The 15,193-nt window shown below is 41.9% G+C and overlaps 1 protein-coding gene across 1 annotated transcript; it reads left to right on the top strand.

Annotated features, from left to right (window-relative positions):
- The first annotated feature begins 439 nt into the window (after positions 1-439).
- Positions 440-8,146, top strand: LOC141910565 (cytochrome P450 2E1-like). Its single transcript, XM_074801258.1, has 13 exons — positions 440-632; positions 958-1,152; positions 1,423-1,938; positions 2,231-2,340; positions 2,536-2,721; positions 2,810-2,951; positions 3,124-3,315; positions 5,471-5,665; positions 6,388-6,903; positions 6,998-7,119; positions 7,315-7,500; positions 7,614-7,755; positions 7,924-8,146. The coding sequence occupies exons 1-13, from the start codon at positions 440-442 to the stop codon at positions 8,115-8,117; spliced, it is 2,889 nt and encodes a 962-aa protein (XP_074657359.1). The 3' UTR covers positions 8,118-8,146.
- The last annotated feature ends 7,047 nt before the right edge of the window (positions 8,147-15,193 follow it).

Here is a 15,193-nt window from a genome sequence, read left to right as displayed (position 1 = left end):
GTCTTATCATCATAACGGTTTACTAAAATAGGTCGCTTCCGGTGCCAATGAACGATCGGCGTCCTATATTTTGAACCTGGAGATAGTTCGAAGATATCCTATATTTTGACCTGGCCGTGAGAGCTAGTATTTTGAATTGCGTAATAATGGAAAAAAACCTTACGCAGCGCGTAGTGAGGCATATAAATACCGCTGCTGGTGTACCATAGTACTTCAGAAACCACCAGCAATCTGATTGTTCATTCGTGTGAGATTTTAGTTAGCAGTGGTAATCCTCTCTTGTCGACAAGTTTTCTTTATAAATGTGGGTGAATTCTTGAATTCATTTTCTTTTTTATTTTCAGTTTCTTCAATTTCTTCGGCGTCGATTTCTTGGTAATTGTGATTCAGGAAGATACGAGGTTACTATTCGGATCTCAGCGAACCACGAGAGAAGAACATGTCATTCATGGAATACTTTCTCGGTAGTTTCTCGGAATTTACCGTGTTTTTGGTCGCTATTCTTCTCGTTTCGCTTTCGTTGCTGATGATTGTCTGGCGGGCGGAACCGGAAGCGACCGACGGCGTACCGACCAAATCGCTTCCCGGGCCGTGGATATCTCTTCCTTTTATTGGATGTCCGTGGAAAACAGGTATTGGCTTGATTTCATATCTTACATGAGCGTCAAGGCGCGATTTATTGAAGTCGTAAGTTTGTGTGTTACAGTCGTTTCTTTGTCAAAGTCATTGATTTCGAAGTGAACGGAACAAAATTAAATAAAAGAAAGAAATAGGTTCACATTGAAGATAAGATAGGAGAGTGGACTTATCGAGACGTTTCGACTCAATTGCTATGAGCTATGAAAATGATACATTTTCGTCAATGGCCATTTTCCTTCAAAAGAGAGTGACTCGTTTATGTGAGAACCGACTTCAAATCTTCTTTTTTTAAACAAACCTTGATTCTACTTTTGTTAGGATTCAAACTGCCACATCAAATGCTGACCGCGTTGAAAGACGAGTACGGTGAGGTATACGCGATAAATCTTCTCGGGCGAGGCAACGTCATTCTGAACACGCACGACGCAGTCCGCGAGGGGTTCCAGAAGAAGGGAGACGCCATCACCGGAAAACCATTTAGTTATTTACGTAGTGACGTGATAAAAGATGCCGGTAAGATTCATAAGATACTTGGCTTAATGAATATGCTTTATCCTTGCTCCGAGTAACTGCTGAGGGTTTTCTGCATTAAAGGGCACCGCTTAAAGTTAATCGATGCAATTATCCACGGATTTTGCAGAGACGACAGAATCTTTAACTTAAAAAAAGATAGTTTAAAACTACGGATAGGAATTCTGGTTTTGGTTCGCTTTCATCGGACGTTCAATTAGAATAAATTATCATAGCTTATATCATCCATCTTATACTCTGCTGTATTTCCAGGACTGCTTATGAATGACGGTCCAGTCTGGAAAGAACAGCGGCGTTTTACGCTGAACGCCATGAGAGATCTGGGTATGGGTAAATCCTCCATGGTGCCGCCTATTCAAGATGAAGCCAGTCATCTTATCGACATCTTTAACGAGCAACACGGTCAACCGTTCGATCCAAAGACAACGATAGGTGTCACTGTTTCCAACGTCATCTGTTGTTTAGTTTTCGGCGCCAAAAATCAAAGTTACTATTCGGAAACTTCGAAAGAGATTTTGAGAACGATCACTTCGAACGCTTCTAGTAATATCATACGCAACTCCAGATTATCATTTCTGCGCCACCTACCGGGCGATGTAACAGGCATTAAGCAGTTCATAGCTAACATCAAGTACATCCAGAATGTAATTGGGCCGTACATCGACGAGCACCGGAGAACATTCGATCCAAATAACGTCAACGACTTCACGCATGCGTATATGCGTCGTATTCAAGAGAATGCCGGGAAGAAAACTGAAATATTCAACGGTAACTTTGATTTAGAAAGTTGAACTCACTTCCTTAGCGGAGTTAATCGAACTAATCAATTTTGAGAATAACATGGGACTGGTTCCATATCTACCGCTTAGACTCAAGGCGAGTCTAAGACCGACTTAGTTATGGCCAATCTAACGACTTCAGATCAGTCATAAGATAAAAGCCCTCGTTTGGACTGCGCAACCAGCCCCAGATTCAGTAAGATAAGCCTACGATATCAAATCTCAAAAAACAGTGGTCAGCAATGTTAACAGTTTTATACAATAATAATCCGATTTTTCAGATCATCAAATGAGAAGAACAGTGTTTGAAATGTTCGTAGCTGGATCGGAAACAACTTCCACATCGCTTCGATGGTCACTGCTACTAATGTGCGCAAACCCCGAGGTGCAGGTATGGACCATTAGAATCATCCATTGTCATTGATATCTTGAAATCAGTGATATCAAAAGGGCTATTCGACACCAGTACCCCTGTCGTGATTTATTAACATAGTTTTTGGTGTCGAGCCAAATAAGGCTGAAAATTTCCAGACGACAAAATCACAGTCTCGTTATTGACTACGTGGGTTTTCAATAAATTTTTCAGAACAAGGTTCAAGAAGAGATCGACTCGGTGATTGGTCGAGATCGACTGCCCAGTATCGAAGACAAGTTGAAAATGCCGTACACAGATGCGGTGATTTTAGAAATCTTGAGGGTCGGCACTCTGGTGACGTTAGTACCGCACAGAGCTACGGAAACTACAACACTGCGAGGATACACTGTTAAAAAAGTACGGAAATCAATGAAATCGAGAACTAAAACTCGTTTAGTATTCGTAGTTGAGTTTGACATTTTGACGCTTTGTTTCTTTATCGCAGGATGCGCTCGTGATCGCGAATTTGTGGGCGTTACATCGAGATAAAAATGTCTGGCCGAATCCGGATCAGTTTGATGTCGGCAATTTTATCGACAACGACGGGCAGCCGATAAACAGGGATAAAATTGCTGTATTCTCGATCGGTGCGTATTTTTCAAGAAGTTTTTTTGTCACTAGTGCTCGGTCTGCACACGATATACTATATGTCGTTGAAAGAAATGTTGGAAGTTACCTAAACCAAAGACTTTCATTTTGCATTAAAATGTTTCAAGGATATTCAATTATTCAGTCTATTTTGTGTTTTGTTTATTTCAGGTAAAAGGCAGTGCGCAGGTGAATCACTGGCAAAGATGGAACTGTTCATTTTTTACGTATCTTTGATGCAGGCGTTCACTGTGAAACTGGCACCGGGTGAAGACGCCGACGCGTTGATATCAGACCCTGTGGTCGGCGTGGTTCGCAGCCCAAAGCCTTTCCGCATATGCGCAACGCCGCGACCATCGAATTAAAACATTAACTGCGACATCATTGAAGGCTTGGATTCTGTAATCAGTCGCAGTTGGAGATGATGACAGAACGCGCTATAGTTCGATGTTGCGTATCAGCCATTGTGTCGGCCATCCTGGAAATAGGTCCGAACTACAGCCACCGTGATCAGTTGTGTGGTTCGCTTTTTCTGGACTATAGTTCCGACTAACTCCGCTAACCGAAATTCGCCGAAGCTGTTCTCTTTGTGGGTTTATATATTCCGAAAACTGTATCACAAATTACGTATAAATATCTAATGATTCAACCTTATATTGTTCTGTTAATTGAAAATAAAACTCTGTATCTTTGTTCACATTATTCTCATTTTCTATCAAACCTTTTCCCACATTCAGATATGAAATTTGACCTAACTTAAAGATATGTTTAACGCGATCTACGCGAGGTGAAGTTATACGAAATAACGGTAATCACCGAGTGCTCGGTGGATTCTGAATTATGAGATTTTTACTTGATCTACTGGCTGCAACTCGTCGCATGCTTTCCAGTAACAATTCAATGATGCTATTGTAGAACGGTCATGTATAAATTCGATTACATTGTGGGTTTTCACTCAATAGCATTGCATGCCGTATCTAAAACCACTTGAAATCACCTATAGATTATCATTATATATGATATTGACTTCGCAGAAATTAATTGCATATCGTGATTTTTAGCATCTTCATCTATGAATAACATTTGCGCGATGTTTGTATTAATGGATTCAGTCCTATATTTTGACCCCGGACTGGGCATTAAGTTCCGGCAGGTTTTTCAAAATCGGAGCTCGCGTTACGTGGCCGCGTGGAACGACGTCCCAGATAATGAACTCTGTGAAACCGGTTGTGGAATTAAAAATCCTATTCAATGAATTCAAAAACCACGATAATGCTCTAGATTGGAAAAACTACGATCGTTATCTTGCTCAGATAAAGGCGTTATTGTTTACTAATATTTGTAATCGTCACGGATATCAGTTTTATCGCGTCCTAGATTTTCAACCCGGCGACGTTCAGTACTGTCTCGTCGCCCGGGTCTATTTTGAATTGCTAATAATGGTAATAACCTGACACAATCACGCGCGCGCGTAAGTGTGAGAACTCGTAGGGGAATAAAACAACACTGCTGATTTAGCGTTTCAGAAACCAACAGCAATCTGTTCTGGCACATTGGTGTGAGTTACTAGTTAGCAGAAATATTTCACGGAATATATACCGGGGTATATTCTTCCGCGGTGTCATTGGTTTTCTGTACACAGTTCGCATATATGGCATTTCGTGTATATTAGTACCGTAAGTTGAATTCTAGCCATCAATTCAGACAGTAAGGAAAAGAAATCAACGATTATAGATAAAAATCTAAGATTATATAATTCAGTAACATTTCGACTAAATTCAAAATCTTTTTTTCCAAAATTTTGAACGTGGCTCATAGAGACTTTTCGATTCAATTCTATGACTTAATGCACACGGTTTTCAAAAAAGGTTTTGAAGGTAGCTCACAGAATTGAGTAAAAAGATCAATCTTCTGTTAGTTTTAGATACGGTATGCAATTCGAGGTTTCCCTACGAACGAATACAGTTAAATGAAAAATTATTCTTCCAATTTCAGCCAACCTCGAGAGAAGAACATGTCATTCATAGAATACTTTCTCGGTAGTTCCTCGGAATTCACCGTGTTTTTGGCCGCTATTCTTCTCGTTTCGCTTTCGTTGCTGATGATTGTCCGGCGGGCGGAACCGGAAGCGACAGGCGGCGTACCGACGAAACCGCTTCCCGGGCCGTGGATATCTCTCCCTTTTATTGGATGTCCGTGGAAAACAGGTATTGGCTTGATTTCATATTTTACATAAGCGTCAAGGCGCGATTTATTGAAGTCGTAAGTTTGTGTGCTACAGTCGTTTCTTTGTGAAAGTCGTTCATTTCGGAAGTGATCGGAACAAATTTAAATCCTGAAAAGAAAATAGAGAATAGACTTATCGAGACTTTCGACTCAATTGCTATGAAATATCAGAATGGTAGTTTTTCTTCAATGGATTTCATCGTCAATTCAATTAACGACTTCTGTCTATGGAAAACGACTTCAAAATCTTCTTCTTCGTTTTGTTAACAAATCCTGATTCTGTTTCGGCCAGGTTTTAAACTACCGCATCAAATGCTGACCGCGTTGAAAGACGAGTACGGTGACGTATACGCGATAAATCTGCTCGGGCGAGGCAACGTCATTCTGAACACGCACGACGCAGTCCGCGAGGGGTTCCAGAAGAAGGGAGACGCCATCACCGGAAAACCATTTAGTTATTTACGTAGTGACGTGATAAAAAATGCCGGTAGGTTTCTCAGAGATATGATAGCCTATACAAAATATGCTAATAGCCTATACAAAGTATGCTTTATCCTAGCTTGAAGAAACTGTTGAGGCTTACTTAGGAATATTCTGCATCTAAAGCCGGGCGTACGTAGGTCGACCTTGCGACGCGACGAGATGCGATCGTCGCGTTGCGTCACAAGTGGAGGTGGGGTGAAGTCGGTTGCGACGCGATTGTCTGCGACTGTGTGCGACTGAGCGCGTAAGTCTGTTGCGACGGTCGCGTCGCGTCGCAGAAAGTAGAACATGGGACTTCTACGACTTCAACGACTGGAAGCAACTAGTCGCACAAATCGCTGACAACCGCGTCGCAACCGACTTCACCGCACCTCCACTTGTGATGCAACGCGACGATCGCATCGCATCGCAAGACCGACCTACGTCCGGGTTAAGGGCCCCACTTTAAGGCGGGCGTAGGTCGGCCTTGCGACTCATTGCGACGCAATTCACTGCGATCGCGTCGCGTCGCAAGGTCGACCTACGCCCGGCTTAAAGTTAATCAATTAGATACAATGCATTAATCCACGGATTTTACAAAAACGTGTTCAATGACAGAATCCCAGAGTTAGAAAAGTGGTTTAAGCTACGGATCGAAATTTTGGTTCTTTCGCTTTCATCGGACATCCAATTAGAATAAATTATCATAACATATTTCATCCATGTTATACTCTGCTGTATTTCCAGGACTGCTTGCGACCGATGGCCCAGTCTGGAAAGAACAGCGGCGTTTTACGCTGAACGCCATGAGAGATCTGGGTATGGGTAAATCCTCCATGGTGCCGTCTATTCAAGATGAAGCCAGTCATCTAATCGACATCTTTAACGAGCAACACGGTCAACCGTTCGACCCGAAGCTAACGATAGGTGTCACTGTTTCCAACGTCATCTGTTGTTTAGTTTTCGGTGCCAAAAATCAAAGTTACTATTCGGAAACTTCGAAAGCGATTTTGAGAACGATCACTTCGAACGTTTCTAGGAACGTATTACGCATGTCCAGATTATCATTTCTGCGCCACCTACCGGGCGATGTAACAGGCATTAAGCAGTTCATAGCTAACATCAAGTACATCCAGAATGTAATTGGGCCGTACATCGACGAGCACCGGAGAACATTCGATCCAAATAACGTCAACGACTTCACGCATGCGTATATGCGTCGTATTCAAGAGAATGCCGGGAAGAAAACTGAAATATTCAACGGTAACTTTGACTAAAGCTGTTTTGCGCTCGTTCATTCGCAATGCGATAATCGATGATAACTGATTTAATTGATAGAATGTAATTCACGATGTAGAGCATTTTTCAGATCATCAAATGAGAAGAACAGTGTTTGAAATGTTCGTAGCTGGATCGGAAACAACTTCCACATCGCTTCGATGGTCACTGCTACTAATGTGCGCAAACCCCGAGGTGCAGGTATGGACCATTAGAATCATCCATTGTCATTGATATCTTGAAATCAGTGATATCAAAAGGGCTATCCGACACCAGGACCCCTGTCGTGATTTATTAACATAGTTTTTGGTGTCGAGCCAAATAAGGCTGAAAATATCCAGACGACAAAAACACAGTCTCGTTATTGACTACGTGGGTTTTCAATAAATTTTTCAGAACAAGGTTCAAGAAGAGATCGACTCGGTGATTGGTCGAGATCGACTGCCCAGTATCGAAGACAAGCTGAAAATGCCGTACACAGATGCGGTGATTTTAGAAATCTTGAGAGTCGGCACTCTGGTGACGTTAGTACCGCACAGAGCTACGGAAACTACAACACTGCGAGGATACACTGTTAAAAAAGTACGAAATCGAGACCTTAAACTCACTTAGAAAATCGCGAAAATTATTAGTTAAACTGAACGATTATTCGTAGTTGACTTTCGCATTTGATTCGCTTTGTTTATTTTTCGTAGGACACGCTCGTGCTCGCGAATTTGTGGGCGTTACATCGAGATAAAAATGTCTGGCCGAATCCGGATCAGTTTGATGTCAGCAATTTTATCGACAGCGATGGGCAGCCGATAAACAGGGATAAAATTGCTGTATTCTCGATCGGTGCGTATTTTTCAAGGAAGTTTTTCTTGTCACTAGGGTTCGGTCTGCACACGATATACTATATGTCGTTGAAAGAAATGTTGGAAGTTACCTAAGACTTTCATTTTGCATTAAAATGTTTCAAGGATATTCAATTATTCAGTCTCTTTTGTCTTTTGTTTATTTCAGGTAAAAGGCAGTGCGCAGGTGAATCACTGGCGAAAATGGAACTGTTCATTTTTTACGTATCTTTGATGCAGGCGTTCACTGTGAAACTGGCACCGGGTGAAGACGCCGACGCGTTGATATCAGACCCTGTGGTTGGCGTGGTTCGCAGCCCAAAACCATTCCGCCTATGCGCAACGCCGCGACCATCGAATTAAAAACATTAACTGCATCGTCGAAGAAGAACTTTGGATTCTGTAAATAGTCGAGTAGCGCAGTTGGAGCTGAGAATAGAATGCACTATATAGTTCCATCTGTTGATATATATTATTTTTCGAATTTTGGGGTAAAAAGCTGAAACCAAATATCTAGGTCAATGGGTCATTTATCATTATATAACTTTCCACATGACTATTCAATACCAGTTTCCTAGCGCATCTTACATATTTGTCTTTGTGTCGGCCATTTTGGAACTATACAGGTTTGAACTGCAGCGACCACCAGGCTATATCGCTATTTCAGGACTATGGTTCTGACTAACTGACGTTTGGTTTCACTTAGTTCGCAAATAGTCGACTAACTCCACTAACTGTATTTGGCCGAAGCTGATCTCTCGGTGATTCCCCCTATTCCGAATACTGTATTATAATACATATTACAATAGTATGTATGTATGGATATCTTATTATTGTATAACTTTTTATTCTTCTGTAAGTTGACAACATCATAATGTATCTATGTAAGTAAATAAATTTTTTAGAAGCGTTTCGTCCAAGGTCACGCGTAGTTTCAATGTACTTCCGGTTGGTTGCGATGACGTCATCAATTTCGATTACCGGTGAAATAGATGTGATTACGCTGTTGATTCTGTCGCCGTTTTTCCGCCATTTGCCCTTAATCCGATGTATGTATTTGTAACCACTGGTGACAGTGGAGTGAAGCTGGCGCGTTCTTCCTAGAACTCGCTTCGTCAGGTCGTTAGTAATGTCAGACGGAGCACGTGAAGGTCAGACGTAGTTGCGGTCTCGTCCAATCACTCTACGGGTGATTCAGACCCATTGACTAAGTCCCACGCGAGCTAGATTTAATCGGTAAATATTTTTCCATCAAGTTGATGAATTGCTGCTTCGAACACGACGTTGTCGTGTGTGTAGGTGTAGCCGAACAGCGAGAGAAAAAAACCGATAACCAGTCGACTGTCCAGGAGATAGACTAGACCGTAGACACACATAACCTCTCTCGGGCAAAAACACTTTGCAACGTTATTTATAACCAATACACTCTCGTCAACAGTAAACGCCCTGAATGTTGCTTAAGAAGATAATCAACGTTTTCAGTGACCGCGACCGTGGATCGTCTCGGCTTTCATTAGGTCTAGTTTTGGGTCGTGCGCTTGCAACGTGACTTTGACTGGTAGCCTCTTCATTTTAACTGAACCGGCTTTATAAACGATACCTGGATCCTACCATGAACTCTAAAAACAAAACTAGAGTTCACGATTCTACTAACACTGTCCCGAATGGTGATGATCATCGTGATCGTGATCTTAGAAGCGACTTCATTTTGACTGAAGCGACTTCCTATCCTCCCATACAGTCTAAAACGAGCTTACGGTTCTACAAATAATGCCCCGAGTGGTACTCACTAAGTATTAAAAAGATTTCTAGGGGCTAGATAATAGAATCATACCCAATTTATATATGGCACTTTGCAAATCGCATGTGATAAAGACGTGGAATGTGCGATACAGCGTAACACGTTAGCACTATTCGTCAACACGTAAATTGTTTAACAAACCGACTCATTTCTTGATGAGATTCTAAACCGATCTCGATCGTGGCAATTTACCGAATGGGAGGAGTGATTGGTGTCGCACGTTCGGAACAGCGATTCACAAAATGCCCACGGGTTCCAATCACGCAGTACTAACCGCACCCGAGCGCAACAGTATAACAGATACACGGTGCGCGCTCTTCGAATCCGATTTTAACCGATGAAATCACTACGCGACACTCGGTAACCGGAAGACATCCGGCGATCGGGTAGAAAAACTTAACAATGTTCTAATGGAAAATGAGAAAAAGATACATAGAGCTCGTACTTATTTTCAATAGTGGTCGTGTCTTCTTTTTAAAACTAGTTACCATCAGTTTCTATCCCTTCCAGTTCCAGGGTGCGATAATAAGAAGATCGGGTATCGTCTAGGTATGGCTCTGTAGGTCAGCTCCTGAAAAATATACGCGATTCGATTTTCCCCGTTTTTTGTTGAATCCCACCCGTGAATATATAACTGACGCGAAGACGGCGGCTCGGCGCAATGCTAATCGACGAAGTGTTATTGAAGTGTTAAGTTAATACTAGCCCTCAGTTATTTTATTACGCGGTGCCTTCATTCGTTCGTTCGTTCGCCCGTCGATTGGCTCACATGCAAAAACGACGCCGGACGTTATTTCATGTTCGTCGCCGAACGATAAAAACGTGATGACGTCATGACGTGATGACGGGTTCGCAGCTAGCCACCGCCGTCGCGATGACGCTAATTGTCCGTGCTAATTAGATTGTACTAAATTAGATCAATTCTCCTGTTCCGCAGGACATGTATTCATATTCAATTTAGCACACAAGAATGGACATCGCGCTCTAATACCCATATACGTGCGTACGAGTGACGTAGGTCCTATCAAACCATTGTCCGTTTCCCTTTTTACTGGATTAGCTGATGCCGTATTTATAAAATTGTACAATAGTTTATTGTTAAAAGTAGAAAAAATAAGAAATGGCATCTGGACGGCTAGTGGGCGCATAACGATGTCATCCATCTTTACCTGTCAAGGGATTCGAACCTACTAAGCTAAAGCTGTTCCTCGAATCTTGACCTCATAGACTGGTTGCCGGTCTCTACCTTATTATTCTGACTGCGAATACAGGTGGCGCAGAATTGGACAGGCGACCAGTCTATTGACCTCGCGACTCGTTGGAGACGTATAACTAGCCGACCAGAATCCGGTAAGTCGAACCAACGGGCAGCTTGTGACGAACGACTAGATATCCTGTCAAATGGACCAATCAGCGAACATTTTAGCCAACAAGGAAGTATTATTCATTTGTTCCATTCCAAATTTGGCAATGCGTTGCACAGCGCAAAAGCACCAGTAATGAAATCACGCGTCACGTGATGCCAGGGGGCTGGTGGAAGCGATACTGGACCCCTGGCAAGCGAGGATGGATATCACCAATACAGTTAAAAACACAGATACAACACAACCCCTGATCCACCTTTGTAAAGTTAAGACATATATATATATATTGCGTACAGGACTTTGCCTGGCGATAACCGAGGCAACAAGTTTGTACTCAATCATGCGATATATAACAATAATTCATGGCGTATCGATACAAAACGTCCTGTACCTAACGTAAGCCATAGCCAACGATGCTGAATGCGATTAACCCGCAGCGCAAACACGTGTTTGCTCAATCAATCGGCGAAATATGGTTATTCGTCACTATTAACTTCCTGTAGCGACATCCACGCAAATAAATCGACCGCTATCAACGCGTTAAATGTCATTTAATCTTAATTAAATAACGCTTTCTGACTATTTTTCTGACGTCGACATTATTGAAATGGCGAGCGAGTTTTCATGCGTGAAATATGGAGCCGAAAAACGACGTTTATAAACGACCGAGTTTCCCGAGCCCGATGGTGCGCGGTGTAGCCATTATTACCGTTTAGTTCCGGGGTCTACCGTCGCGTAGCGCTCGCTGTCAACGATTTGCTCATTCCCGCGCGAAAATGCGAATTCCCGATGATCACCGCGCGACGTGTAGCCGATAAAATGCAAATGACTCGAATCGATGAATTTATAGACTCATCCTATACTGCGGCAATGAATCGAACCGCTTATCAACGATAGTTACTGTTTCCTGAATGATGGCAATGCCCCGTCGGTTTTACTTCTACACTTATGCGAATATTTCTTTCTCTCAGTTTTTGATACGGTGCGGAGTATATCCCCGCCCCGTGCGCTCAGTAACTGCCGGTGTGTCACAAGTACTGGCGCTACGTCACCGATGACATCATCGTTGTTGCTCGGCTAGATGGTTGTATAGAGTGTGTATCCCGCGAGCTCACAGTGTCGCCATGAGGCAACGGCATCGTTAGTTCGGCTTGAATTTCGCTCGTCGTCGCCAGCGTTACAGTAGATTCGTTCGTGCTGCCGGAGACCTAGAAATAGAGACATCTCAACATCTTTTTCGGTTATTGTCGCATTCGGCTTATCACGCGTTTAGAGATCATCGCTTTTTGCTGCCGCTATATCGTCTTTGCTATATAGGCTCGCAAGAAATAATATCATATATACATCGAGTTTAGGAATCGTACGAACACCTCATCGATGTTGCGTACGAGCAGTTTTTGCCTACGATTAAAAAAAAAATAGAAAAACCTACAAAAGCGAAAGGATATTATTATGCTAAACGAACAGCTGACTTTAATAGAGAAACATTCGTGAAAAACGCTTACGCACACAGGCTTTACAGGATATTCTGAAATCTTGAAGTTTACTTATATGTATAATAGATGATACGTATGGCGAATGCAGGTTGGCGGTAGTAAAAAAAAAAAATTAGAAAAAAAACTTCGTCGTTTTCGGAAAAAAGATTACATCGAAACGCTACGCATGGATTTATATACACTGAAATGAATATAACAGGGGTATGTAACAGTTATTTCTAAACGTAAGATTTTTTTCTAGGTCGCAAGTTCGCGATCAATTATTGAGAATTTTCAATAAAAAAATTTAAACCACTACTAGAGTCGAAGACCTGTATCATCTACCCAATCGCCAAATCTCATCATTCCCCAAATTTCTTAAAACTTCGATTTCAAATTTGCAATTCCACATTAGCTTAGCCCAGAAATTCTACATTTTTTTCCCAGGCGTCAAATAATTTTCTAAAATTAATTTTCTTGTTTCTATTTCTTCTGGTGGTTTTCTAATTATCGTCTGTGATTTTGTTTGTATTTTGCAAGCTTTGTAAACGCAGACATCGGCTGTAAAGATAGAGCGGGTTTTTCACAAACCGGTTCTTAATGTATTCTAAGTAAAAGAATGCTTATCTTCTGACAGTTTTTTCTTTAATATCGAAATCTATATAGGAGTTGGTCGGAGAAAGCCGATATACCTTGTCCCAGCTCATCTTAATTAGCGATGAGCCCATTGTAGGCTTAGTTTTGGGCACGGACCTCTCATCGTGCGTCCATAGTTGCAGTTAACTCTATACAACTTGGAGTTAATTCTATACAACTTGGTAGACGACCAAGTTATAACTTTAATCATGTGATTGACCGTATTATGACTCATTGATGACTGATTCGTGCATTCAAGTATGTTTTATTCGTAATAATTAATGCGTATTTTCACTTAATTTGTTAGTAATTTTCACTTCTTTTTTGCATATCCTATAGTAATTCAGTCACATATTTCGTATTTCACTTAATTCATGAGAAAGCTGCCGGCCGTAAGTGATACGAATTAAACGAACTTGACTGTAATTGAATTAGGTTAGGTTATAAGGTAACGTTTAGAAACTGAATAGGCTTCGGGGATCTTCCACGTTCTGCAACAGAGTTCAGGAGGCTTGGAATTTCATGTCTGTCGCATCGATGCGCCAACTTAATACGCATCAGCACGAAGATCTGATGAGATAACTTGAAATGTTAGTGAATACATTTCAACGCGTCAACGCAAAAAAGACAGACCAACGCACGCACTTCTGCGACCTCCACCAACAAAACTGTGTCTGATCTTTGGTTTACTGATTGTAGAGGGCTACGTAGATCACTGTGGATACAAGCAGCCACTTCCAGAGGACTGGTCGAACTGAAAAACCATATCATCGAAAGTCTTATCGCCAACACGGCGCAGGTGTGTATAATACCAAAAATTTATATAGACTATCGAATTTTTGACAATACGTTTATACTTGCACGGTATGCATAGATACTGCATGCCCGCGCTTGTCATTAACAGGGACGCTAACGAGATGAAATGGTTTTTTGAAAAAGCTTTAAAACGCTAATATCTATTTTGTTTATGTATATACATTGATATATATAGTGAAGACACAGTCAGTAATTCATCTAATTAACCCGCGATGTATTACCGCGACTGTCGTCAATTCGTTCGCTATTCAATCCGAAATTAGCATTTTCATTGAAAACGGATATCCTCGTTAGATCGTTAACGGACGTCTATTTCGGATGATGGCGGATTAGGACGACCGGCTAATCGGAACAAATACAGCTTAGTCGAGTGAGGATGGAATATTCATGAAAATCTCTTCTAAGATGCTTTAATGCTCGTTTCGCGAATATGAATACAAATGTTCGTGCCTAGATTCCGCATTGTTTTCTTTGGCGGTTTGAATTAGAAGACGCGCACAATCTGTTTACTTGTTACGAGCGGTTTGACCATAAGGATAGGTTCCGTCCGTTTGAGGGCAGTTCAAAATAACTCTGGCTGAGCAGGGGTTCAAACCTCCTCCATCTTTGACAAATACGGCGACTTCCGAGATTTGATACCTTAAATAATTGATACCTTGGGCTCATCGTCTATGAACTCCAAGGTCTCCATCCGAAATCTCCAGTTGGCTCCACACAAAATCCGAATCGCACCTCCTCGACAGAAAGGTGGTTTCGGAGACTCCAAAAAGTCACGTGACCAACAATAGAGTACGATTGGATGCAAACGGATTCTACGATCTGATAAAAGAGTACACCCCTTGTTTCTCATTTCTGCTGACCTTAAATGTTGACGCGACCGGCCGCCTATTTACCCTAACATTACGTTTCTTAGTAATAGTCAAACTAACCATAACCGACCCGGCAGCTTTAGAAATGAACTGATTACAAATTTCATTGCAGCTGTAACCCGCCCGAAACAAAAAGTATCATTTTATTTTTGCCTAAACATAAAACAATCGTAACCTTAGGTTCAGCATATGTGATGCTAATTCATAACGCGGGCGCTCTTTCAATGAAAGTTGTGTCAGCCATAACAACGTGACCCGTTTCGACGCTATATTGGTGGTCAACAGCGATTTACATGACACATTCCCGCTAAATCGACTGACAGCTTCTAAATTGTTGCGTAATGTGTTCGGCGAATCACCAACGCGAGTACGGCCTCTATCAGGTCAAGGTTATTGGGACAGATTTTTCATTCGCGGCGCCGGAAGCGTAGAAACGAAGAGAGGGCGCGTCACCGATTATTGCGTTGGCTCGTCGTGC

Source organism: Tubulanus polymorphus, chromosome 9, assembly GCF_964204645.1.
Source record: "Tubulanus polymorphus chromosome 9, tnTubPoly1.2, whole genome shotgun sequence".
NCBI classification, from domain to species: Eukaryota; Metazoa; Nemertea; class Palaeonemertea; order Tubulaniformes; family Tubulanidae; genus Tubulanus; species Tubulanus polymorphus.
Note: the sequence above shows the minus strand (reverse complement) of the source record. Positions and strands in the feature narration are given on the sequence as shown.